This window comes from Psittacula echo (genome assembly GCF_963264785.1).
Source record: "Psittacula echo genome assembly, chromosome: 6".
Taxonomy (NCBI): domain Eukaryota; kingdom Metazoa; phylum Chordata; class Aves; order Psittaciformes; family Psittacidae; genus Psittacula; species Psittacula echo.
Window position 1 is genome coordinate 66,681,798 of NC_137743.1, and position 27,325 is coordinate 66,709,122.

General features: G+C 41.5%; 2 protein-coding genes across 19 annotated transcripts in view; one reads left to right on the top strand and one right to left on the bottom strand.

The window, feature by feature from the left end:
* Positions 1–21,166, top strand: part of ITGA6 (integrin subunit alpha 6) — a 48,987-nt gene extending 27,821 nt beyond the window's left edge. The window contains exons 6-25 of one of the 2 annotated variants that reach the window (XR_013957147.1): positions 17–227; positions 673–866; positions 1,011–1,099; positions 1,835–1,962; positions 3,686–3,781; positions 4,262–4,323; positions 8,928–9,085; positions 10,629–10,784; positions 11,480–11,595; positions 12,531–12,720; positions 12,823–12,906; positions 13,068–13,147; positions 13,292–13,369; positions 13,472–13,574; positions 14,669–14,842; positions 15,810–15,908; positions 16,280–16,390; positions 16,474–16,572; positions 16,995–18,363; positions 20,021–20,148. Coding sequence is in view for 1 of the 2 variants with exons in the window: in XM_080620519.1 (XP_080476645.1) it covers positions 17–227; positions 673–866; positions 1,011–1,099; positions 1,835–1,962; positions 3,686–3,781; positions 4,262–4,323; positions 8,928–9,085; positions 10,629–10,784; positions 11,480–11,595; positions 12,531–12,720; positions 12,823–12,906; positions 13,068–13,147; positions 13,292–13,369; positions 13,472–13,574; positions 14,669–14,842; positions 15,810–15,908; positions 16,280–16,390; positions 16,474–16,572; positions 16,995–17,120; positions 20,021–20,179 (2,513 nt within the window). In the remaining variant the exon portion in view is untranslated. Of the gene's footprint in view, positions 1–16; positions 228–672; positions 867–1,010; positions 1,100–1,834; positions 1,963–3,685; positions 3,782–4,261; positions 4,324–8,927; positions 9,086–10,628; positions 10,785–11,479; positions 11,596–12,530; positions 12,721–12,822; positions 12,907–13,067; positions 13,148–13,291; positions 13,370–13,471; positions 13,575–14,668; positions 14,843–15,809; positions 15,909–16,279; positions 16,391–16,473; positions 16,573–16,994; positions 18,364–20,020 lie in introns of both variants that reach the window. The other variant, XM_080620519.1, reaches the window with a different exon arrangement.
* LOC308222468 (uncharacterized protein) lies at positions 1–27,212 on the bottom strand. 17 transcript variants are annotated; one of them, XM_080620534.1, is made up of 8 exons: positions 27,073–27,212; positions 24,202–24,321; positions 23,272–23,420; positions 23,091–23,193; positions 22,130–22,265; positions 21,296–21,352; positions 19,947–20,072; positions 4,757–8,562 (listed from the first exon to the last, which is right to left on the bottom strand). In XM_080620534.1, exon 8 carries the CDS (start codon positions 7,662–7,664, stop codon positions 6,120–6,122), a length of 1,545 nt encoding a protein of 514 aa, XP_080476660.1. In that variant the 5' UTR covers positions 7,665–8,562; positions 19,947–20,072; positions 21,296–21,352; positions 22,130–22,265; positions 23,091–23,193; positions 23,272–23,420; positions 24,202–24,321; positions 27,073–27,212; the 3' UTR covers positions 4,757–6,119. The 17 variants fall into 17 exon arrangements, 16 of the variants coding, with proteins under 16 accessions (XP_080476652.1, XP_080476660.1, XP_080476655.1 ...); XM_080620529.1 differs by having other exon boundaries at positions 27,017–27,153; XM_080620528.1 differs by having other exon boundaries at positions 23,272–23,683; positions 27,017–27,153.
* Between the last annotated feature and the right edge of the window lie 113 nt (positions 27,213–27,325).

A 27,325-nucleotide genomic window follows, 5' to 3' on the forward strand; every position in this document is an offset into this window, starting at 1 on the left:
TCTTTCTCTATTAAAGGTTTCTCTTTGGACTCTGGAAAAGGAATTGTCTCCCAAGATGAGATGACTTTTGTGTCTGGTGCCCCAAGAGCCAACCACAGCGGAGCAGTTGTTCTATTGAAAAAAGAGAAAAACCAGAGAGCGCTGTCACTCGAGCACATGTTTGAAGGAGAAGGTCTGGCCTCCTCCTTTGGCTATGATGTTGCTGTTGTGGATCTCAACAATGATAGGTATGGCCTTGGTAACTCCTATAATGAAGGATGGCAATCTGGTCTATTTCTGCTTTGATTTTCCACGTTAGAAATACAAGGAATGCCAAATCCCATCTTCCATGTTTTGCTGAGGGAAATGGTGGGCACTTCAGAGAACCAGTCAGGATACAGTCTACATTTCTAATTACAGAAAAGAGTTTTATTTAAACAATCATTGAAAACACAGAAGGAAAAAACAAATCCTATACCTGATGAAGCCCTAGAAGATCCTCGTATGTCATAAAGGGAACATGAGCAGTTGGTAGTATCGGAGCTGTTGTTGCTCAACAAGCTCAATGTACTTTTCAGCCCTTGTTCAGCAGCTCTTTGGCCAGCTGACCTTGAGACCATGGTCCCATCAGTTGATCAGTCATTTTTCACAGTCCTGTAAAAGCATCCTTTCCTTTTTCCCTTTAATTCTAAGGTGGCAGGACATTGTTATTGGAGCCCCGCAGTATTTTGACAGAAGTGGAGACATTGGTGGTGCTGTCTACATCTACATTAACCAGCAAGGCAAATGGGACAGAGTAAAGCCCATTCGCTTAAATGGAACCACGGACTCCATGTTTGGTCTTGCAGTTGAAAATGTTGGGGATGTTAATCAGGATGGATATCCAGGTGAGTGAAACACAACTGCTGTACAAATATATGGCACTTTTTTGCTAATGCCAGACTTGGAACACCCCGTATGTACCTTCAGCATGATTGCAGGCTGCAGAAAGAGCACGAATGATTTTAGATATCACCACTTATTTTCAACAGATATTGCAATAGGGGCTCCCTATGATGGTTTTGGCAAAGTATACATTTATCATGGATCCAGGAATGGAATAAACACAAAACCAGCACAGGTAATGAAATAACCATTACTATACAGAATTAGTCTTGCACAAAATGAATGTCAGGGCTATCCTCTTCTTTTCCACTGCTTTTAGTGGGTTGGGGACATGCAGAAAAGTCACAGAGCCCTTGCATTACTGACCAGAAAGTTTAGGAATGCTTGATTTGAGTACACATTCTTGCTTCCTGGGCAGTCCTTTGGCAGTAATAACATGTAGAGAAGGAAAAAGGCGTGTAGATGGGTAAGTCTGGTTTCTGTGAAAGAAATTCGGGGATTTTAAAATAATTGGTGTGTTCATTTCCTCTTGCACTACTGCTCCTTCACTTTCCTTTTTAAGAAGAAATTTTCATGCCTTTTTCTTATTTACTTGAGGACTGCTGTGTTCAGTTTGCAAGGTGAGAATGGAACTTGATTACGCTTCCTAGAATCCTGTAAGAATATTTTCTAGATAATTTTTCAGTTTCAAGTGCCTTACTGCATAAATGCCATAAATAAAGATAAGCTAGGTTACATTTCTGTGCGAACCAGTAATTTCTGGTACTTGCTGCTACTGCACAGTAAGTTCTTGGAAGAAAAGCAAACCTTGGCACTTCAGTTTATTTACCTGAACACAGAGATCCCATTTCCTTGTATCTCTCTTATTTTTTTTTTTCTCCTGGCCATGAGTCAATGATGTTCACTTGTTGCTTATTTTGCTTTTAGAGCTTTTAAATGTCTGAATTCCCTCAATCTGTTTGATCTTTAGATTCTTGATGGTGAAAAAACAGGCACCAATTTTTTTGGTTACTCTATTGCTGGAAACATGGACCTGGACAAAAACTCCTACCCCGATATTGCTGTTGGTTCCCTTTCAGATTCTGTTTCTGTGTTCAGGTATTATATACAGAACTGGTATTATATGCAGAATAATACAGAACTGGTGTTGTATACAGAACCTACGTTTTAGGTTTAGTTTTTTTTAAAGACCAGACTGCTGAGAAGTAACACACAGCTGTTTGGCCTGCAGTGCATTTTTTTCTTCTAGAAGTTGGAAATTCTGGAGGGAAAAAGATCCATAAATTGGTTTGTTATTTTAGCCCTTTCTTCCCGTTGAGCAGCTTTACAATCAATACAGGATAAGAGGGTGAATGTGGACAGTTACTGTGGAGCGCTGATGAGTGTAGTATATCTGTACCCTAGCATTGCCCAGTGATAACTTACTTGGATGCTGATGTCCTTTGATGGAATTAAGGGTGATAAATAATTCTTTTGCCTTAAGAAGAAGAAGTTAATGGGTACATTTGCTAGAGCTTTTGTTTGCTGCTGTTACAGATCTAATCTTGCTTTATCGAAGACAGAACAAAACCAAACCAAACCCCTCTTTCGTAGCTGAAGATCCAAAAGCAGCGAGGCATACGGCCTTCCTGATGTTGCACTGGGTCCATGAAACAGCTTTGAGACAGCCCTATAGACAGGATCCTTTGGATTTTGGTGGCATATGCCTTACTTACGGATGAGGTCATGGTCTTTTGCAGACCTCTGCCTTTTTTGCAGTTTAATGTACTGTGAATCACTAGTAATGAGCAGGAAGAGGACTGTCTCCTCATCAGAGCTGTGACTGCTGCGTCAGCTTCAGGTCTTTGGTGGTTGCTCTCAGGTCCCGAAGGAGGAGGAACAGAAACCCCGCAACAACTCTACCTTTCAGACAGGCCACCTTTCCTACAATTTGTTTTGACCATCCCATCTCTAAGGTCTATAGTGTCTGTGTACCTAATTGGACTGTTCTTAAATACACTGAAACAGCAGCCAACAAAAGGCACTCACGTTGCTTGTGGAAGAGAACAGAGTAGGTGGAAGGGAGGTCGCTTAGATTATTAAGTGTTCTGCTTACTCAAAAGGAGCTTTAATCATTTGCTGATAAGGGCAGTATGAAAACTTTTACAGAGATGAGAATGAAAACCTTTGTAGTGGCCAACAGTGGTGGCCTGCTTAAGAGAAATTTGCTAAAAGAGGAGGAGGCGGCTTACTGGCCATTTTAAACAGTGCTTAGATGCTTTGATGGGATCAGCTCATTCGTTTGCTCATGAGAACTGTCTTTTCTTGTCCCTTCCAAAGAGGAAGAGAAAGGAAAAGTTGTCAGGCTGAATTATGGTTACAGCCTACATGCAGAGGAGTCAGGAAATGAAAACATCTTTTCCCACAGCCACCCAGGCTCCACATTAAAGCTGTTGTGAACATTAATCTCAATGAACTTCAGTACCTACAGCAGTTCACACGGGCTGAATTACCATTGGGGTGGGAACCATCACTGTGAATTTTCTGGTTTTTATACATGTGTAAAATGACAACCACAGCGACACGTTAACATACCGTGCTTCCCGTGCAGGCATTTAATTGCGATTGTGTTGGGTTTTGTGACTCACTTTGCTTAAACTTTGAGTAGTTTTGTTTCTAACCATTATCAAAGCTGAGTTCTGTTCCTGGGGTGCCTGTTGTAAATCTGTGCAGGCATGGAGGGTGTCTGGGATTCACATGAATTACTGCATTGATCTTAACAGAAACTTTTCCTTCTTGTTTTACCCCCTCTTTTGATTCCCCATTTTTCCCCCACATAAAGATCTCGGCCTGTGATAAGCATTAAAAAAAGCATTACAGTACAGCCTGACCGAATTGATCTGAAGAAAAAGAACCCCGAGGACCCCAATGAAATATGGTAAATTAAAAAAACAAGCAGCAAGTGTATCAGAAGCCTTGGTGTCTTGGGTTTTCTGTTGTGATGATGTTAAAGTAGAGGGCTGTGACAGTCATGCAGGTTAAGCAAATATACCTACATGTGATCATTTTGACCTGAATTTGCTATGACCACTTTGCTAAGCACAAGGTGTGGAATTGTTCTGTTCATAATGTCCATTTTTGAAAATGAATGTCACTTTGCTATTTCAGATTTTTAACACTTACCAGTATCTTACTTTGAGCAGCTCTCAGTAGAGATGTAAGAGCAAGTGCCAGAAAATATTTCTTCTTATTGCTTATTAGTCATTTTTTCTTGCTTTGCAGTTCTGTTTACTAAGCAGCAAATTGCTGTTGTAGCATGAAAGCCAGAGTCATAAAACTGATAATATCAGTCAGTGGACTGTTAAAACTTTTCAGCCTGTTGGACCATGCCCTATTAATTTCTTTGCTCTTTTTACAGGATGGATGTAAAAGCCTGCTTTCAGTATACTGCAAACCCCAGTGATTTAAATCCACGAATAAGTAAGTTTTGAAGATAAATGTTTGTCTGTCACGTGCTTTGTGTTTTGTTGTGGGTTTTTTTATTATTATTATTATTTGGAGCATGGAATCATAGAATAGTTAGGGTTGGAAAGGACCTTAAGATTATTTAGTTCCAACCCCCCTGCCATGGGCAGGGACACCCCACACTAAACCATGTCACCCAAGGCCTCATCCAACCTGGCCTTGAACACCGCCAAGGATGGAGCGTTCACAACCTCCCTGGGCAACCCATTCCAGTGCCTCACCACCCTCTCAGTAAAGAATTTCTTCCTTATATCCAATCTAAACTTCCCCTGTTTAAGTTTGAACCCGTTACCCCTTGTCCTGTCACTACAGTCCCTGATGAATAGCCCCTCCCCAGCATCCTTGTAGGCCCCCTTCAGATACTGGAAGGCTGCTATGAGGTCTCCACGCAGCCTTCTCTTCTCCAGGCTGAACAGCCCCAATTTTCTCAGCCTGTCTTCATATGGGAGGTGCTCCAGTCCCCTGATCATCCTCGTGGTCCTCCTCTGGACTTGTTCCAACAGTTCCATGTCCTTTTTATGTTGAGGACACCAGAACTGCACACAATGCTCCAAGTGAGGTCTCACGAGAGCAGAGTAGAGGGGCAGGATCACCTCCTTCGACCTGCTGGTCACGCTCCTCTTGATGCAGCCCAGGATACAGTTGGCTTTCTGGGCTGTGAGCGCACACTGAAGCCGGCTCATGTTCATTTTCTCATCAACCAACACCCCCAAGTCCTTCTCTGCAGGGCTGCTCTGAATCTCTTCTCTGCCCAACCTGTAGCCGTGCCTGGGATTGCTCCGACCCAGGTGTAGGACCTTGCACTTGGCATGGTTAAACTTCATAAGGTTGGCATCAGCCCACCTCACAAGCATGTCGAGGTCCCTCTGGATGGCATCCCTTTCCTCCAGCATATCAACCGAACCACACAGCTTGGTGTCATCAGCAAACTTGCTGAGGACGCACTCAATCCCACTGTCCATGTCACCAACAAAGATGTTGAACAAGACTGGTCCCAACACTGATCCCACAGAATCACAGAACATTAGGAATTGGGACCTCAAAAGATCATCTAGTCCAATCCCCCTGCCGGAGCAAGAACACCTAGATGAGGTTACACAGGAATGTGTCCAGGCGGGTTTTGAATGTCTCCAGAGAAGGAGACTCCACAACCCCCCTGGGCAGCCTGTTTCAGTGTTCTGTCACCCTCACTGAGAAGAAGTTTCTTCTCAAGTTTAAGTGGAACCTCTTGTGTTCCAGTTTATACCCATTACCCCTTGTCCTATCATTGGTTGTCACCGAGAAGAGCCTGGCTCCATCCTCGTGACACTCACCCTTTATATATTTATAAACATTAATGAGGTCACCCCTCAGTCTCCTCTTCTCCAAACTATAGAGACCCAGCTCCCTCAGCCTTTCCTCATAAGGGAGATGCTCCACTCCCTTAATCATCTTTGTCGCCCTGCGTTGGACTCTCTCCAGCAGTTCCCTGTCCTTCTTGAACTGAGGGGCCCAGAACTGGACACAATATTCCAGATGTGACGGACACCACTTGTTACCGGTCTCCAGCCGGACATCGAGCCATTGACCACAACTCTTTGCATGCGGCCATCCAGCCAGTTCTTTATCCACCGAGTGGTCCACCCATCAAATTGATGTCTCTCCAATTTAGAGACAAGGATGTCATGTGGGACAGTGTCAAAGGCTTTGCACAAGTCCAGGTAGATGATGTCAACTGCTCTACCCCTGTCCATCAGTTCCATAGCCCCATCCTAGAAGGCCACCAAATTGGTCAGGCAGGATTTCCCCTTAGTGAAGCCATGCTGGCTGTCACCAACCACCTCCTTGTTTTTTATGTGCCTTAGCATGCCTTCCAGGAGAATCTGCTCCAAGATTTTGCCAGGCACACAGGTGAGACTGACTGGTCTGTAATTGCCCAGGTCATCCATTTTCCCCTTCTTGAAAATGGGGGTTATATTTCCCTTTTTCCAGTCGTCAGGAACTTCACCTGACTGCCATGATTTTTCAAATATGATGGCCAGTGGCTTAGCAACTTCATTCGCCAGCTCCTTCAGGACCCGCGGATGGATTTCATCAGGTCCCATGGACTTGTGTACATTTAGGTTTTTAAGATGGTCTCGAACCAGATCCTCTCCTACAGTGGGCCTAGGGTCCTCATTCTCACAGTCCCTGCGTTCGCCTTTGAAGACTTGGGTGGTGCGGTCAGAGCCTTTGCCAGTGAAGACTGAGGCAAAGAAGTCATTGAGAACCTCAGCCTTCTCCAAATCCCGGGTAGCCAGTTCTCCCGATATCTTCCAAAAGGGGCCTACGTTGTCCCTAGTCTGTCTTTTACTCGCTACATACCTATAGAATCCCTTCCTATTATCCTTAACATCCCTAGCCAAGTTCAATTCTAACTGGCCCTTAGCCTTCCTCACCTGGTCCCTAGCTTCCCGGACAGCATCCCTGTATTCTTCCCAGGCCGCCTGTCCCTGCTGCCACCTTCTATAAGCCTCTTTTTTCCTTTGAATTTTCCTGAGCAGCTCCTTATCCATCCAAGGAGGTCTCCTGGCCCTCTTGCTGCACTTCCTTCTAGTTGGGATGCAACATTCCTGAGCTTGTAGCAGGTGATCCTTGAATAACAACCAGGAGCCTTGGGCCCCCCTGCCCTCTAGGGCTGTATCCCATGGAACCTTACTAAGCAGGTTCCTGAAGAGGCCAAAGTCTGCTCTCTTGAAGTCCAGGGCAGTGAGCTTGCTGCACGCTCTTCTCACTGTCCCGAGGATCTCCAATTTGACCATCTTGTGGTCACTGCAACCAAGGCTGCCCTGGAGCGTCACATTTCCAACCAGCCCTTCCCTGTTGGTGAGCACAAGGTCAAGCATGGCACCTCTCCTTGTCAGCTCCTCTATTACTTGCAGAAGGAAGTTGTCTTCCACACAATCGAGGAACCTCCTGGATTGCTTGTGCCGGGCCGTACCTTCACTCCAACAGATGTCAGGGTGGTTGATGTCTCCCATGAGAACAAGGGCCTGTGAGCGTGAGGCTGTTCCTATCTGCCTATAGAGCGCTTCATCCACAGATTCCTCTTGATGAGGCAGTCTGTAACAGATCCCCACAGTGATGTCCCCCATCGCTGCTCTCCCTTTAACCCTGACCCACAAACTCTGTCGACTGCTCACCCGTCCCCAGACAGAGTTCCATACTCTCCAGCCTATCCCTAACATAAATAGCAACTCCCTCTCTCCACCTGCCAGGCCTGTCTTTTCTAAAGAGCCTGTAACCTTCCATTCCAACACTCCAGTCGTAGGAGCCATCCCACCATGTTTCTGTGATGCCTAGCCCTCAGATTGTAGTAACTAACCTCAGACTGTGACTGTCAGATGTAAAATGTGACTCAGTACTCAGGTCAGTCAGCTACACCATCTGTATTTAGAGTCATGTTGGTGTGTTACGAAGTTCACGACAGACCGAACTGAAGTTTTCTAGGTAATGTAACTGCCAGTGAGCCAGAGGCTGCCATACAGACTGACACCATTTTGCTTCTCTAGGTTAGTGCTGCTTTAGAAAGCAGTTTTAAAAGCCCATCTTATAAATCATTAGTAAGCATTATTTCTCATTGGAGACTTACCATATAAAACAGCGTTCTGTATTGATGAAAATGGTTTTGTGGAAATAGGTAATGGAAATAAAGAGATCTTTGTATTAATAGGAGCCTGGAAGACTGTCCCAAAAATATAGTTAGAAATGTAAAGCATTAGTTTCTCATGTCTCCTGTTTTTTCTCTTGTTAAAATGCCACTGTTACTACATCTGGGAAAACTGTGTAGGATTTTGAGAGGAAATGAGAAGAATTTTAAGCCCAAACCTCCTTCTCCTCTTGTGTGGTCTGGAGTTTCTCAGTTACTTGTCAAATCCATAGGATATGCCTGAATAAGGTCCTGGTCCTTCAACAGGTCAAGTGCTTCCAGCTCTTAGAGGCTGCTCTCGTGTGCCCATCTGCACGCTCCTGAGGGCTGGAATGCTCAGTGCTGTTGCCATCCTTTCAACATTAAACTGGCTTGGTCAATACGTAGATGATCAAAAGATGTAGAGAGTTCAGATCTGTCAAAACATGCCTTGGCGTACAACTAGAAAGCTGTACTCACACTTTTGCTTTTAGTGTTGAAATTAACATTGTGTCTTGACCTCAAAACCCTGCTGGCTGCTTAGGTACCTTTTGGAACAAAACAGAAACCAAGGACAGGCAAGTCAGAGGATTCACAAAGTTTTGTATCTCAGCCCTCTACTGGCTCCACAGCAGCAATTACAGCTCCTCCAGCCAGCTCTGCATGCTGGTGAAGTAATGGGGTACTTTGGGAATACAAGGTTTTGGTGTAAAAGTTTCCTTTAGGTACATGGGCAGGGTACCTGGCCCTGCACTGGAGAGGGGCAAAATAGCTGAGAACAGTTTGTGAAGCCCAGCAGTAGCTGGAGCAGTTTCCCAGAATAACGTTGTAAGGTCATACTTGATGAAATTAAAGTTCTTTTTAACAAAGCAAGGGTTCTTTTTACAGTGACTTGCTTTATTTCTTCATCTAGAGATCATGTACACATTTGAAGCAGAAAACGAGAGGAGGCAGTTAGGCCTGCCGTCCAGGGTGCGGTTTAAAGACCACCTGTCTGATCAGTTCACTGCAAACACAACCCTGAGGGGGCAGAACTCAAGAGAGTGTGTGACAACCAAGCTTGTACTGCAGGTAAGGCATTTTATTTCATTTAGACCCACTGAAAACAAAAGCACACTCTTTTTTTCAGCCTCATGGTACCTTTGTATCTATCTTAGAAGTCACATGCAGTATAAAGCTTTAAAACTAGAAAACAAACCCTAATTAAGTAGAACCTTACTATTCTCTGCACGCATGCTGCTTCTTCCTGTTGCTTTTCTTATAAAGCATGAATAAAAGTCGTAGCCACTGCAGCAATAGAGATGCCAAAATGGAGAGCTGCTTCCAACACAAGTAATTGTTACAGAATTTAATGGTGTCACTGGCTAGGAAAAGAATGTTTTGGAGGGGATTGAATGGGCAGGACGAGAAAGCTTGGTAAGTGCTCTCTGACTTGGCTGCTACAGCAGACTTTAAAGATGGCACTGTTCCAGGAGCTGAACAAACTCTCTACCTGTGGCTCAGCAGTAATGAGCCAGCCTCCAGCATTGCTTTTGACCACAGCAAATTAAGCAGCTTGAACTTAACGCAACAGAATTAGAGAATGGTTTGGGTTGGAAGGGACCTTAAAGATGACTTAGTTCTACCCCCCGTGCCACAGGCAGGGGATACCTTCCACTAGACCAGGTTGCTCTCAAAGCCCCATCCAGCCTGGCCTTGAATGCTGGCAGGAATGGGACAGCCACAACCTTCCTGGGCAGCCTGTTCCAATGTGTTATTTTACTGTTGTAGTGTGAATTTCATTTGCCTGAGTTACCATGTTATTCCTAGGAATTCTTACCAGTGAGAGAAATCATCACTGGGAAACCAGCCAAAAAACCCAAACCAGCCAGCCAGTAGGGCTGGGCTCCTTATGTTCTTGTGCCTTTTTAGAAAATGCTGGGTTTCTATATAGTGAATAGTTTCAACAGTGGTAGATCTGCTCTCGTGAGATCTCACTTGGAGTATTGTGTGCAGTTCTGGTGTCCTCAACATAAAAAGGACATGGAACTGTTGGAACAAGTCCAGAGGAGGACCACGAGGATGATCAGGGGACTGGAGCACCTCCCGTATGGAGACGGGCTGAGAAAGTTGGGGCTGTTCAGCCTGGAGAAGAGAAGGCTGCGTGGAGACCTCATAGCAGCCTTCCAGTATCTGAAGGGGGCCTACAAGGATGCTGGGGAGGGACTCTTCATCAGGGACTGTAGTGACAGGACAAGGGGTAACGGGTTCAAACTTAAACAGGGGAAGTTTAGATTGGATATAAGGGAAGAAATTCTTTACTGAGAGGGTGGTGAGGCACTGGAATGGGTTGCCCAGGGAGGTTGTGAATGCTCCATCCTTGGCGGTGTTCAAGGCCAGGCTGGATGAGGCCTTGGGTGACATGGTTTAGTGTGAGGTGTCCCTGCCCATGGCAGGGGGGTTGGAACTAGATGATCTCAAGGTCCCTTCCAACCCTACCTATTCTATGATTCTATGTAGCAGGAAAGATTTAGCTTTAGTGCTTGTTCTAAAATCGACAGCAAAAGCTAGCCTTTGTGTTGCTTTTTCTTCTCTGCACTGTACACTAACTATGACCTTTAAAATATTTCAACAGGACAAAATCAAAGATAAGCTACGACCCATTCCAGTGTCAGTCACTGTTAAAATTGCTGGCCTGGAGTCTAGCTCACCATCCACAAGAAAAGACAGAGCACTTCCAGATCTGATACCAATTCTAAATTCAAATGAATCTGAAACAAAGACCACAAAAGTAAGCCTTTGATATCACGTTTTCCCACAAATCTGCACTTTGATGGATCACTGAATTTTACAAACTGTGTAAAGCTAAATTATGACCAAAGGAAATAACTGCGGTGGCACTGGATGTGTAACTACTGGCTTATATTCTGTATTTGTTTGTAACTTGTTACAGAATGTTATGAACTAGATCCTGTGTTTCTTTTGCAATAGAAGTGGAGATAGTATATTGTCCAGGCTGGTTTGGTTTGGTTTTCTCTTCCCTCTCCACAACAAGTTTAGGAAGAAATTTACTTTTGATTAAAACTGGAAATCCATCGTCTCCTGCTGTGAATGCTTGTCCCACATCACAAGTAATGTACCATTTAATTTTTCCATGGTTAGGATGCTGTAATGGCATTAGAGCTCTGCAGCAGTGGATATATAATTTCCTTAGCACTCATTGAAGGCTTAAAGATGTTTCTCCTTATTAGAAGTGTACCTCTTGCTTAGAATTGTCTAACTTTGCCTTTTGGTCACATTTAAAATTCTAAATTATCAGCACCAAGGGCTATGTCTCACAAAAAAGTGTCTTGATGTGCAAGAGTCAGGTTAAAATCTTACTCTATCCAGAAAAGTGTCTCTGATGCTTCATGCAGTGCACATCAGGAATCTTGTTTTAAGCTATTATCATATGACATGCAGTAAAAGTCCTTTGACTTTATTTAGGTGGAGTTCTTAAAAGAAGGATGTGGAGAAGACAATGAATGTCACAGCAATCTGAAACTTCAGTACCGGTTTTGCTCTAGAGAAGGAAATGAAGACAGGTTTACTTACCTACCAATGTAAGCCTTGATTAATGCAGTGCTAAAATTCAAATTACTAACAAGTGCTTAAAAGAACTTCTAGGAGAGGGTTTTGGGCGATAGAAGAGCTTTGTTCTGTTAGTCTGGCAGAGACAGCCCTTTGTGGCTGTACTCATCTGTCAGGGTGAGGAAGGTGGGGGACTGGGGGTGAGCTGTAGAAAAGCAGCAATGGTGGTACAGTCAGATGGATACAAGTGACCACAACTGTGCACATGTGGGCCAAGAGTTAGAAAAAGGTTTCTAACCCTTGGAGAAATGATTCTAAGCCAGCCTTGCAGAAGTTTGTGTGTGATACTATCAGTATATATACTATAATATATAATATATATTACATATAAAAAGTGTTAACTATTTCTGAGTTGAAATTTGATTGTATGACATGATATACTATAGCCTAGTAGCCCAAGACAAGCAGTTACAGAGAAGTGAACAGGAAAACGATTTCCCAGTAACACACACTTGACATGCTGCTGCATCCCTCCACCCTGGAGGGCCAGTGAAACTGGAAAAAAGGAAGTATGTTTCTTTACTATCAGCAGTCAGTCACCTTTAGCAGTGAGTGCCACAGCCTGAATCAGAAGCCAAAACCATACACATTTTGTAAGAAAAAGTAGGTCAGTAAACTTATTGAGGGAAAATTCACCACTATTACACGTGAGCCAGAGGCAAGTGCTGGTTCAGAAATACTACAACCTCTTGATCACCTGAGGGGTGCATTGGTCTGTTCTGTCCTGGTAACTTTCCGAGACGAAACACTAGTCTGGGAAAAAAAAACCTCTGACCATTCATGTGTTTGTGGTCTAACAGCAGTTCTTCCCTAATGGAGAGAATTGTATTTGGGCAAACCATAGTAAGCAACAAACTTTCATACCCATTTGTCTAATGCACAACCCTGTATACTCTTGTGTCTGTAGTGAAAATGGTGTGCCGGTGCTTGTTCTGAAAGATCAGAAAGATATTGCCCTGGAGATAACAGTGACAAACAATCCATCTGATGCAAAAAATCCACGGAAAGATGGTGAGGATGCGTATGAAGCTAAACTAATAGCAACTTTTCCAGACAGTCTGACATATTCTGCATTCAGAGAGATGAGGGGTTATCCTGTAAGTATTTTTAAGAGAAAAGCTACTCAAATTTTAAATATTTTCAGCATATTTTGACCTTTAAATGTTTTTATTTTGACCTTTTAATGTTTGTTTCATCAGGAAAAACAGCTAACATGTGGTGCTAACCAAAATGGCTCTCAAGCAGAGTGTGAACTTGGAAATCCTTTTAAAAGGAACTCCAATGTAAGTTGCACCTGTTTTACTCAAGTTACAAAATCCGATTCCTGATGCAGTTGTCCAAAGTTTCTGTGTGTCATAATTGGAAATTTGATTTGGATCTGTCCTTTTAACTCTAAAACTTGATGGTGTATTTCTGTGATACTGTATTGTTACTTCTTGTCTAGGTAACCTTTTATCTGATCTTAAGTACCACTAAAGTTAATGTTGATACAACAGACTTGGACATCGATCTGAAGCTGGAAACGTAAGTTTTCTTTGTGTGCATGTGCTGTGTTTTATATACAGTTGTAAACGATTTGAAGTAACTTGCTAAATTCATAAAAGCAGTAGTAATGTGAATACTGCCGAATCTGTAAAATTAAACAGCATTGTTTCCTTTTCATTGTAGAACAAGCACTCAAGTGAATTCAACACCAATTACAGCTAGTGCTAAAGTGGTTCTTGAATTGCTTTTATCACTCACTGGGTATGTGTTGATAGCATAATGAATGGGGGGTTGGGGATGACAGTATTGCCAGAGACTTGATTAAAATCTGCTTGTTCTCCTTCCCCACCCCTACCTGAACAGAGTTGCTAAACCTTCTCAGGTGTATTTTGGAGGTAACATCATTGGTGAGAGTGCTATGAAATCTGAAGATAATATTGGAAACCTCATAGAGTATGAATTCAGAGTGAGTAATTTATATTAATGCCAACAGCTGGTTTTAATCAACAGTTTATCTCTTTATGCATATAAATACTTGAAAAAGTTGCTGGATGTAATTGGACTTTCTTCATCCCAAAAGCCTGACTTTCCATGAAGAAGAACATGCAGTCTCACTGCAGACCAGAGCTTCTTTTTAGGCCTTAATGGGTTATGGTCTTTTGAGTGGCCTGAGGCTCGCTTGATTTTTCCAGAGCAGTTCATGCACATTCAGCTGTATAGGGTAAATCCCCACTTAGGTAGGGAACAAAACTGAAACCCAGAACCCTAACTGTGGTGTGCTCAGGCCATTAGCGAGACAGACCCACAGACAGTGAGTATGCGTACTTGCTGCGTGCAGGACTGAGCAGGCAAAAGATGACACTGTGGGAGCCACTCTGAACGTTTTGGGTCTATTTCACTCTTGGTCTTCTGCATAATTAATAAATTAAGGAGAATGGTAAGAGAGAGAATTTTTGTTCTGTAAAAAGTGTTTATCAGCAAGAGAGTGACTTTTCCTATATCATTAACACAAGCCACTTTGTACACAGTAGTTTGTCAGGATTAAAGTCCGTCTCTGTCACTACTTTATGTTCTTCTGCACCTGTATGTATATATTAAAGTAGAAGCAGCTAGTAGAAGCAGAAGTTTTAGAATGTGCTGTCATGAACAGTAACATCAAGAAAGCAAAAAATAGGTTGGGAAACAACTTCCAGACTTAGGAGAGCAACAGCTGGTTATCTTTCTGTGTCAGAGTTCCTGGTAAACTTGCAATTACCTCACTTACATAACTGAATGGTCTGTTAACTCTAAATTGGAGTTGTTGTTGTTTCACATGAAGGATAGATTTCTAAAAATCAACACCTTAAACTTGATGTTAGGGAATTTTAATCCTTATGTTTCAACTCTATTTATTTACTTGCTATCCAAGCATGCTAGTTTTATGCTATTTTCGACTTTCATCTGCTTTGAAATTTCTTGTTAGCTGCATGCTTAAAACTTGCCCATCAGTAACAGTTTGATCAATAAGAAAAAATCCCTTTAAAAAGTATTTCACAGTTTACAGAATGTTTGTTTTAACAGGTAACTAACTTGGGCAGACCACTGAAAACCTTTGGTACCGCTTCCCTGGATATCCAGTGGCCAAAAGAAATTAGTAATGGCAAGTGGCTGCTTTATTTGATGAAAATAGATTCCAAAGGATTGGAAAAAGTCTCCTGTCAACCTGAAAGTGAGATCAATAGTCTGCGTGTTGTGGTATGTTACCCTGTATGTCTTCTGTTCATGAATTAGTGAAACATGAAAGTACTGCAGCATGTGGCAGTAGGGCATCAGAACCTGCCTCCAGAAGGGTTTTTTGTTTGTCTTAAGCAGCTCACAAGCACAATATATGAACAATGTATTAAGGGTTTAGCTTATTAGGAGACTTCAGCTAATGAGGATAATGTGCTTAAGGACTGATAATCTGTCATCGTGGTGGGTGGTTTTGCGATGGGCACTCCTCTCATAAGCTCTTACAGGATACAATCACTGCTTTCACAAATCTCATCAACATTATTGAAATCTGTTCACAATAAACAGTAAACATCCCCCCAGCCCAGGGGAATTCCATGTGCTTTTATTAACAAGAAAGAAGCCAGCTTGCATTTAAATTTCCTTATTTACAACAAATAAGAAAAAATTTCTCAACCAAGTGTCAGGCACACGGAAGCGCTATATCTAGATTTGATTTTCTTTTTCCCCCATATAATCTTAAGATCATTTTGGAGGAGTTCTAATTTCCACCATTACAACTGCCTGCACATAAGCCCATTCTGGTCAGATCACTTCATCCGTTAATGAACTTTCATTGTGAGTGTAATTAACATACAGTTAAAAAAATCATCTACTGACCCTAGCAGAATCTTACTCTTTTAGCATAGTAACATTAATACTCTTTATATAGAACAAAAATTAAAGTAACGTCAAAAGCTTTATAAATCTAAACCCTTGACCTATTAAAGAAAGTAATCAGTTGACTTCTCTAGGTAATCTCAAATTCTAGTAGTTGTCCTGACTCTACTATTGGCAATAAATGTGGGTAAGTAGGGATATATAATGATGTCAACTCATTCTGATCTTGGAACAAGAAAATACTCACGGAACTTGTTTCTCTGGTTGTATGGGGTCAGATTTAGGAGATACTTGTGATAGATAAACTACTAAAACTTTTTCTTTCTTTTAGGAATCCCATAACTCAAGAAGGAAACGTGAGGTTGCAGAGAAGCAGACTACAGACAGCAAAACACTTTCTTTATTCTCAGAAAGAAAATACAAGACCTTGGTAAGCATGTTGCTCCAATGTAGTCTTGTCAGACACCACCCTCTGCACTTGTAAGAAGGCTTTTCTGAGTTTGCCAGGGTGAGAGAAGGTGCTGCTTTGTTTTTGTCTTAAATCCAAGTATTAGTTCTCTAAAAATTTTCCCATTTACATTATTTGCTGATGAGAGAGAAATGGGAAAGAAGTTCTGCATAATTACCTATGTTAAAATAAATAGGTAATTGCATCTTCCTTGTATTTTCTAGTTGCTGTCAGTGCAAACAGAGTTTGGTTCCTGCACATAAATATGCTGCATAGAATCCAATTTTTAATCTCTGGATTAAACAGTTTGTGAGGATATGTTTTTATTTACATATAGAAATTTGTAATTGCAGGACTGCAATGTGAATGCACGCTGTGTGGACATAAGATGTCCCCTGAAGGGTTTGGACAGCAAGGCATCTATAGTGCTGCGTTCCAGGCTGTGGAACAGTACTTTCTTAGAAGTAAGTCCCCTTACATGCCCTTTCTGGAAGGTCACAGCTGTTTCCTGTTCTGTGTCTCATTTCTGTGTTTTAATTTGTAACAGGAATACTCCAGGATGAATTATCTGGACATTCTTGTTAGGGCTTCAGTCAGTGTTCCTGCTGCAGCTAAGAATGTTAAGCTCACAAATGAAGTTGCTCAGGTAGGCTGAACATTTAGTACTAACCATACACTATGGTTGTGATGTTTCCAGCTTAAATCAAAAGTTGGGGGGGGAAAACCCAAACCAAACAAAATCGCATATAACCACCACCACCAAGCCAACCAAAGAAAACCCACCAAAAAACTACAACCAAACAAAAGAGAAAATCCCCACATTTTGAAGTAGCTAGAAGCTTAACTTCTTAATCAAGTTTTGAATTATCAATTGTTTTTACCTTTTAATTGGGTTGGATAAGTTCACTACCATATTTAAATAACACCAGCAGGAACTTTTCCTTCAAAAACATTTTGTAGGTGAGAGAGAGAAGGCATCTTGTTAAAGACTATATAAACTGTAACAATATATTAAACATGGATCCTTCTGACATACTCTTTCAATCTTGATGCATTTCTCTCCTTTAGGTGCGTGTTACTGTCTTCCCTGCAAAACCAGTAGCCCTTTATACAGGAGTGCCTTGGTGGATCATCGCAGTGGCTATTTTTGCTGGCATATTGATGCTTGCCCTGTTGGTATTCTTACTATGGAAGGTGAGTTCTTATTCATCTGGTTATTTTATATTTCCTGGTCTTCTACAACTGACAAGACAGCATAATAATTAAGCAAATTATTAAGTATTATGGTTCATATTTGGGTCTCAAAATAGAGCAAACTGCCTAAACCATACACTGCCTTTGAGTCTCAGTTTTACAACATCTGGAATTAAAATGGTTACATGGGAAGACTTGTTACAAAATTTTTCAGTTTCCACATCCTCACAAGATAAAGTATTTTGAGCTCTGTGCAAAACTTGAATCAGAGCCTATATTTACTTCGATGTGGATGGATACAGCTAATGGGAGCTTCTGCAGTTAGGTGTAAAATTTCATGTGAACTACCTACAAATGTTTTAGCAGGGCTTTGTTCCCAGTAGCATTAGAAATGCCATTAAACAGACAGTATCACAAAAGACAATTTGTAAAATAAAAAGTTAAGTACCTATTTTTTAACTACCTTTGGCATTTTTACAACCAATTGTGGTTCCAAGTATAACAGGGCAGTCCTTTTAGTTTTTAAGAGACATAGGCAGGTAGTATGTGCTGTTACAGGACAGCACAAGGTTACTCAGGATATTCTTCTTAACCTGTTCTTTCTATCTGTCACTTACTTTGTTCTGGAGAAACTGCAGCAATTAGCTCTGCTGAGGAGCTCCTATTTGCTGCAGATTACTTCTCACAGGATAGTTCTGGTTTCCTGTGCAGTAGTCCACAAACATATTTTGGTATAGACTTCCTTCTGTTCTTCACTGCCAGCTGTGGACCTACTTTATAGTAGCTTTTCTTAAAAACAAACCAACCAACCCAACCCAAACAACAGCTGCAATGTAAATTTAACAAAGTGCTTCTAAACCAGTGTATTTTTACCTCAGGTTATTCACAGATTGAGTTAGTCCAAGAAGTTCTCAGATCTAGAAGCTGCTGAGACCTTGTGATTTTTTTTTTTTTTTTTTTTTTTTTTTTTTTTTTTTTTTCCTGGAGGGCATGGGGAAAGGAAGACTGCAAAGGGATAATGGGAAGACAGTTCAGAGGTAATTTAAGTCAGTTTTAATAGGTTTGACTTCTTCCAGTCCACAAAAATTGACTAAATACCTTGCTTCCTTGTAGTGTGGTTTCTTCAAGAGAAATAAGAAAGATCATTACGATGCCACATATCACAAGGCTGAGATCCATGCTCAGCCATCTGATAAAGAGAGGCTTACTTCTGATGCATAGTATTGATCTACTTCTGTAATTGGTAATTGATGGTATTTTTTTAATGTTTAGCTGTGGCATATGCTCTGGTTGTTGCGGTGGCTAACTATGGAGCTTTTATTGCATACGTTCTATTAACTTTTGGATTTCAAACTATCATGCTTGCTCATTCTGTTGATAGATTTTTCTCTTTTGGTGCACGTGAACATACACAGGCATTTACCTTGGTCTAAAAAGCTTCTTGTTTATTTCTTTAGCAAATGTTGATTTCTTGGAATGGTTTTTAGTCTTTTTTGTTTCATTTATGTTTTAGCAGCACAAGTAAGTTTTTTAAGTTTGAGAGATGGTAATCAACACTGCAGAGCTAAGAAACAAAGCTAAGACTGTGGACAACAGATAAACTTGCTTTACTAACCTTTAATGCATGCTAATAGGTACATGTTGCTTATAAAGAAAAGGGTTTTCATAATGAGAATTGCTGTGAAAACATCTGTTTTTCTTCAATTCTAAGGTATACTTTTCTAGGAACACACTTTCTTCTGCAGAAGCTACTAGATGCATGATAATTTATGCTCCTAGCAACCTTTATTCAACTTGGGATATTTCATGCATGTACATTATATTAATAAGTGATGCTTGGGATGAGGGGGGGGGGAGGAGTAATTAACTAAAATATGTCATATAAATGTTTAATGAAATCTTAACTAAGCAGTGGCTAAAGATTTGGCCTGTGTCTCAGTGCAGTTTTTTAAATTCAGTCCCATGTAAGTTCTAGTATTTTTTTTAAAAACAAAACAACAAAAAAATCCCACAACAGAAACTGAGCAATAACCAGCCAAAAACCCCATCACCACAAACACTGTGAACAAAACCACTTTAGTATTTTTCCCTCTAGCAGTACCTAATGACAGCTGGATGGCACAATGTCTCTTAACCTTGACATCAGTGACCCCTGAGCATGTGAAGTTCAGTATCTACCCATCATCATCTCTGGAACTCTGTGGCCATAACTCCATTTTGTTTTGAAAATTAATTTTTATCTATTCATCAATATTTAAAATCAGTTTTTACAGTGGCTTTGAATAACTTGCAGGGCACAAAAACTGCACTAGGTTTCGTGTAGAGAGACTTTCTGTCATGGCAAATTACAGAACTTTCCAATTAGGTCTTTTTATCCTATGGCAAACTCAGCAAGAGCCATGTTCTATGGGTAGTTAATTCAGGTGACTACAGTTGAGATGGTGCTTTGAAAAACAAGGCCCTCATGTAACTTGTCTTGAAGGTCCTGGAAATCTTTGTTTGTCTTTAAAATATGCCACTGTACAAGATGATACCACCTTTGATTCAGAAGAATCAAGCTTTCCTGAACTGTATCTACTGCTTTGCGTAGCATTACATTCTATATGATTGAAAAGCTTTATAGTAGACTTAAAAGACTTGTAAAACAAATGCAGGAAGCTAGCAGAGGGAGTATTTCTAAGATATTAGATTGCCACCACATTGTCAGACCATGCCATTTGTCTTCAACTGCTGCTTGCACAAGTAATGTACACCCACTGGCTCATGTTTTTACAGCTACATATACTACATTTTTGGTCTACATATTTTTGTTTTCAATTTTCTTACCTGTGCAGAACTTATCTCTGTAGTACTTCGGCAGCAACTTAAATCTAATCCGTTCTTTTTCTTCTCTGCTGTAGTGTGGGTTCTTCCAGCGTTCCAGGTACGAAGACAGTGTCCCCCGGTATCATGCTGTAAGAATTCGAAAAGAAGAGCGACACGTCAAAGATGGGAAATACAAAGAGCTCGAGACAAAACAGTGGTTCACAAAATGGAATGAAAATGAAAGTTATTCTTAGAGAAAAATTCTTCTCATCACAAAGTTCAGAGAGAAGTTAAAGTTTTATTAATGGAATATTGATGGAGTTAGACCTATGAACACTATTGACATTCACCATTCGATTGTAGATATTACTACTTATATTGAGGCTTCTGTTTGCACAGTTAACATTGCTTCAAAAGACTTTACTTGCATTATTTAATTTCCAGACTGCCTCTTTCCCCCCTTCAAATATAACTCTCACTTCAGAAGATGCTGTGTTGATTTGGGGTCTTTTCTGCAAAATATACAAAACCACTACAGCAGACCTCTTCCTGTGATCCTAATCTCCTTCCTAGGGATGCAAGGAACGGACAGTTAAGGTCAAGATAAGTTCTCCATCCTTTCCTCAATGCATAGTCCATTATAAACACACAGTTGCCTTAACACACATTGTGCAAGTACACTTTGAAGACCTGCCAATCTACTTTAAACTTTGCCTACTGCAGTAGTTAGGGCTTAACAAAAAGCATTGTCTTTAAATTACATGTGCAATAGGTCATTTTGCTCAAATTGTGTGACTCTTGGTCACAACAAATAAATACAGGTTTGTTTTGTTGGGGTTGTTTTTTTTGCTTGTGGTTTTTTTTTTTCTTTAAGAGGCTTGAGTATTAGATGTACTTTTTGTATATACAAATTTTAGTCATTTTTGTATTTATTTTTGTTATAAATCATTGTCTTTGACTGTTAGGCCAAAGACTTAACTGAACTTTCAAGTCCACTGTGTTTTTGAACTTGAGATTATGAGACCTAAGGCTATCACTGCATTTTAGTAAGTCCCTGAAGGTGCCAATGCTTTCTAAAATTGTAAATATTTATTCCAGTGATGTGTATGGGGGCTTTTTCCTGATACTTGTCACTTTATGTAATAGGAATCATCAGGTCTTGTAACATGATCTGTATATTACTTCAGACTATCGAACAATTTGGACACCAAGCAGAAGAAAGGGTTTTAGATACAGTCTTATACTTACTGCAAGTGAGAGGTTCTCTGGAAACAGCTTTCCAGCTTCGTAAGAAATTCCTGTTTGGCCAAGGCATTGACTACTGCAGCTGTCACATAGCACTTGAAGGAGGCTCTACATGCCCAACTTACCTTAACTAACGAGATCTGAGCTGATCCATGTTGAGACTACTGAATTGTCCTGAATACCTGAATGTTGATAAAAGTAGAACCACAATGTTGTGTTTATCAGTAATCTAGTTATTGTAACATAACTGCTAAAACTATTTAAAGAGTTTACTTTTTACCCATGTTCTAAAGCTTTGGTACTATTTAAGAACAAAGATTTAGTTCACAGTTGTTTATTCCATGTGAAACAGAATTCTGCTCAAAAAGTATGCATGTTAAATGCTAGTAATTTGAACTATGCAAAAACCTCTTGGTACTTTTTCCCCTCACAGGGTGAAAACCTGCTAGGAGGGCAGCTGTCAAGTGTCTTATTTCTACTACTAACTTTGAACATATCTTCTTGAAGGTGTGGTCACCTAAAAAGTTATGAGAAAAAGTGCATTAATTTAATAGACTCTTCTTCCTTCCATTAGATAAATCTCAGTATGTTGTGACATTATGAACACTTACACGTGTATTTATCTGTTACCTGGTTTTTGATCTTTTATGATTCTAGCTTATTTGCTGAAAGGCTCAGCAGCATCAGAAGCCAGGCTAGTCAGAGCTAAGCCTGACAAATAGCCTTGGATTTAAAAGCAGGTTGTGTCCCTCACCTACAAACGTGAACATTTTAGCAGTGTTAAACTGCAAGTTCTTGAAAAGTAAGGCCTGTCATTGGTATACGTTTATCTCAAATTTTTCTTGTACCAGGTAGCAGTGCTACATTCAAAATTACCTGTGGATATTTGTATAGAAGTGTGAAATAAAATTTTTTTTTTTTTTTTATTAAACATTGGTTTGGCAGTAGTGATTTCTTACCATAATTAGCTGAGGTAGCCATAGCCAAGTTCACTAGAAGAATAAGGTGGAAGCTGCAAGCTGTAACCAACTGTCTCAAGCTCAGTATTGCGATGACTGTGGATGTCCTCCCCCATGCAAAGGGCAGATAAGGAAGCTGCAGGAGATAACATGCAATCTCTTGCTCACAGACTCTGCTGTGCTGGCTGCTGTAGTTCCCAGCATTAGGATGAAGCAGGCTCTGGTAAAGCACCAAGTTTCAGCTCCCATAGGGCAGACCTACCCTCTCCTCTCCCCTCTCTACACACTTCACCTCTGCTGCCCAGGGTACTTAGAATGCATGTGGTCTTCCAAAAGCTCCCTGACCAAACAGGTGTTTCTGTAACTAGGAAAGATGGATGCATCCCCCAAAATTAGTTACGGACTTCACATACCTATCTGTAATTAGCAGTGGAAGTTTGATACTGATAGTCACTTACATGATTGCAGGGTACATCTTCAACTGCACCAAAACCACCCCCCAAAACCAAGACACTCCCTGGCCCCAAAACCAAAACCAGGAAAGCCAAAAAGATGCAGAAAAACAACAGAGGAAACCTGCAGTTTATCTGCATTTTTAAGACACTAACCCTCAGAGGATGCTTGGCTCACCTTTGCTGGGAGAACAGCTAAGTAGCTGATAAGAGGAAGTACAGCACAAATATAGTATATTAGATTTTATATATGCTATATAGTACTAGATGTAGTATATAATACAAACATAGTAGTATAGTACTGTATAGGTAATTGTATGCACATTGTATATATATGCATACATAAAACGTACTATATTAAATATTTATTTAGTGCTTGTGTTTGGGTGTAGTAGTGTGTGTATATATAAATCTATATATAAAATAAACACACTACATAGCCTAAATAGAACTCTAGTAAATTGCAATATCTTCACATATATTTAATTGTCACAGCACAGGACCCATACCTTATGAGAGAAGCTTTCAGCAGAAGGGATATCACAGCATCATTCCAGTCATCGCCTCTGCAGAAGTTAAGTTATATATGGAAGAGGAGACAGAACAGGGTGCCTGTACACAAAACCCAGGAATCAGCACGTAATGTGAAGAGCAGCTTTGGAAGCACCAATCCCCACTTGAAACACCCACCTTACAATGCTATCTCTGCAGCAGTGTGTTTTAACTAAAATGAACAGACTACACAGAACCAGAAGGCTGCTTAGATACAACCAGCTGAAATAACTTCTCCCAGCACAGAGTAGGCAACAGGACAGTGCCAGCAACCAGTCTGCAAAATCCTGGAAAACAAACTGTGATGAAACAACCTGGTGCTGCTCTAAGCCAGAACAGGCACATGTACATGTCAACTTGCCAAACAATGTACTTGTGGCTGACAAGAAGAATGTGAACAGTGGTGCTGCATAAGCAGTTGCTTCAGTTTTTATGTCAGTCCTTGGTCATCTTTAAACGTCCATTTGTCTCCCCCCGTTGTGGATTTGTAATTAATACTATACACCTTTTATAACCTCTTCATAGCCTTGATGGAGTCCTAGCCAAGATCCTGGTGAGAAAAACACAGCAATTGCTTACCTTGAGAAACTGCCACAGAAATCTGCCTTAACGCCCCAGTCAGGGTGTGATGCTGTTGCTGTACAGGGCCTGCCATTTGCGTTTTCCACACTCAAAGCTAGATCCTGTTCCTCCTTAATTTTCTAGCTCTAAGGTGTCCTTGCTGCTGCTTATCTACTGCAGAACAACATACAGCCCCTCTCACAGCTGACATAAAGCATTAACTACTTATTTTGTCCTCACCTCTCAGTGTCTTCAGGGGACAGGGGAGGAACGGACAGAAAAGTCAACTACTTTTGCCAGGAGTGTATGAAATAATGCACAACTGCTAAGTGGATTAAAAGAAATGCCTGTGGGGTACTGCTTGGCTTCTTGCAGTAGAGGGGACCAACAGCTAACACAGCTAAGCAGTGTTATCATTGCCAATGGCTTACGAGACAAGCCTGTGGCTGATTCTAAGCTTAGCAAGGAGAAACAGCATAAAAATTGCCATCCTGGACACAGACCCACCTGAATCAGCATCCTGACTGATGACAGCCAAGAGTTAAGCGGCATGATGGTGACACTGTGCTGTTCCTGTTCCCACAGAACATTAGTGCTCAACTTCAGTAGCTATGTAGTGTAGTTGTCCTATGGAAGAAGTCATCCATGATAATCATAAAATTTCTCCAACTGCCTTCTGATCTTCAGTCACAAAGTTGAACATGGCAAGAATTCACAAACTCCAAAGTTCAGTTATATACTGAATAAAAATAGATGACCCCATACGTATGTTCTTGAATCTACTACAATTTGATAACTCATACAGAAACCCCTTCATATTTCTGACCAACTTTGCTGCCATTTTTGTATCTTTTTATTTCTACTCGTAAAAAAAAGATACCAAAGCCACATCAAGCCAATCCTAAGAATTTTCTAGCATATCAAATCCCTAAGAATAATAATGACAAGCCTTTGTGCAGAGTAAGTACACAAGCAGAAGAGAGACATGGACAGGACAACCAGACGACTGTGCAGACACCATAGCAAGGCATATAAACCACTGAAAGATAAAAAAAAAAGAGATATTCTATGGATATCCATACCTGGCAACTTAAGGTTTTTTCTTTATCTATAATGTGCCCATTTTGGAGGAAAGGGAAGAAAAGAAATAAGTACTAGTATATTCAACAACCAAGAACAGTGACTTCCAGTAAGGGGCTATTTATAGTATTGCCTTAACAAACCAACAGCTCTTTCTGGCATACCCTGCAAGAGTGCTTCCAACTGCCTTATTAAAGCTTACATTGAAAACCAAAAATAATTAAAAAATTAAAAGCGTAATGCTTAGATTCAAATTAACTGCTATGTTTTCAATTATCTCACAGTCTAATTCGTTCTGTCTCATTTAAATTACGGATCCAAATGTATTATAATTTCAGGAACACCAACAAGCAGGACTATGAGTAGAAAAATGCCAGATGACAAAAATAACGCATTTCTCCTTTTTTGCTTTGTGTGAGATTTTACAGACTTTGGCACATCAGGACTCCAGCTCATGTCACACTGGATCGGATCAGAGTTCACATGGATCAGTTTCTGGTCAGTAGTTTGAATAAGACCAAGGCAATGCCTTTAGGTAAACAGAGGTTTGTTCTGCTCTGAACACATCATTTAAATAAATATCCACAATTTCTTGCCCACAGTTACTGCTCACCCAGCATGATCTTCCCTGAGAAAAGTGCTCACTGTTTACATTATTGAGAATGGGCTTACAAAGTGCAATGCTTTATTTAGCCTCTGACAGCCCCTGCTACATCTTCTGCTTGGGGACTGATATCCAAATATAACTCCAGGCAGTAGGCCAGTTTTTAAGGTATGCCGTTAAGCTGAAACATCAGGCATCAGGACAGTAACATACAGGCATACAAGATGAAGCCAACTCAGAGCCATCATAAGAAATTGCAACAATTTACAAACACCCAACTTACTGCTTGTAGGCACTGTTTTAAACTAGTGCTAGTTCACAACTGAGAGGCCATTATAAAATGGTTTTAAAGCACAGCAATTTGTAAGTAGAGTCTCAACTACAAACTCAAGTTACTGTTTGGTGCTTCTGGGGTGACCTACAAGCAGCAGTACTGCAAAACCTGTCAGTAACCTGTATGGTATAGAAGACTTGCAGAGACAGATAAGCTGTTGGTTCACCCCATTATCCACCATTCCCCAGCCAGAACAGAACAAGCCATTCATTTCTTGGCACAAGATGGAGGTACAGCCTGATTACAGACTAGATGAAGCAGTTCAATCCTGAACTACTGCTTCATTTTTACACACTGCCACTGGAGGCAAACTAGATCAATGTTTTCTGTATTTCAATGCAACAGTAAAAAAACCCCAACACCTGAACAACAAACCCAACACCTGAATTCATTATGGTATCTTCATCTCTCTAATGGGCGGCTTCAAGCAAGCCAACAGTGGGCTGAACAGACCAATGTGCCAGAAACAGCAAACGGTTCCCACTCTAGCGGAGACCATCTATCCTCACTGTCAGGTCATGGACAACTCACAGGTACAAAACACATTACAAGACACATTTAAAGGAAACCAATCAACATATAAGAGTTGATTTCATATGATAAACTTATGCGGCAAATACAAGCATCCACAACAAAAGCAGCAAATTATATAGAACCAGATCTTCTATTGTACTGTATCATATACAATTTGGATTACAGGATTCAGTATCTACTGCAGTACGCTTATAATAACTCTTAACTGCCCTTTTTAATGTTCTAGATATTTCTATCCGGATAGCTCAAGAAGCCATTAAATACCACTGTTTAGTACCTCACATACTACATTAGTATCCTAACAGCCAATTGATTTAGTGTGACATACGATTCAAGTACTCTTTAACCAATAAAGCCATGTATTGTGCTAGCTGACAGATCGGGAGTATACCTGTGCAGACAGAAGCCCTATTTTTCTCTTTTCCTTGTAGCCGAGACACATTATCCCTTCCCTCCTTTCTACCACCCGCACGCTACAACCCAGCGAAGGGACCCCAGAGCCCGCAGTGCCCCTTCGCAAACCACCGCGCCGCCAAGCCGACACGCACACGGCAGTTAAGCCACGGCTGGAGCCCCGCAGGTGAGACGCTGCCCTCACGCCGGCCGGCTGCGGTGCGAACAAAGCCGCTACTTTTGGAGGTTTCCGCAACCTCCCCTGGCAGCCCCGCGGGTCCCCGCCGCCACAAAGGCGCCCCCCGCCCTGCCCCAGACCGCGACGAGGGGCAGCGGCAGCCCCCCGCCCGTCCCTCCTCCCCGAGCCCGCCGTTTACCGCGCGGGCCAACCCTCCGGACAGCCCTTCCACAGCGGGGTGCAGACACAGGGTACCGTTCGGCCTCGCTAGAGAAACCGCTGCCTCCGGTCTCCTCACGGTTTCCTGCTCCGTGAACGCCCCTCAGCTCGACGCGGGGAAGGCGGCAACGGCCGCCCCCGTACCACCACCACACGTGCTCGAGGCTGGGCTCTTGCACGGAGCGACCGCCGCCTCCTTCCGCACACAGACGAGACACAGCGGCCGCTTCAGAAGTTGCTACTCCGCCCGCGTGGACAGAGGTGCTCTCGGCTCGGTGCACCCCCCCGC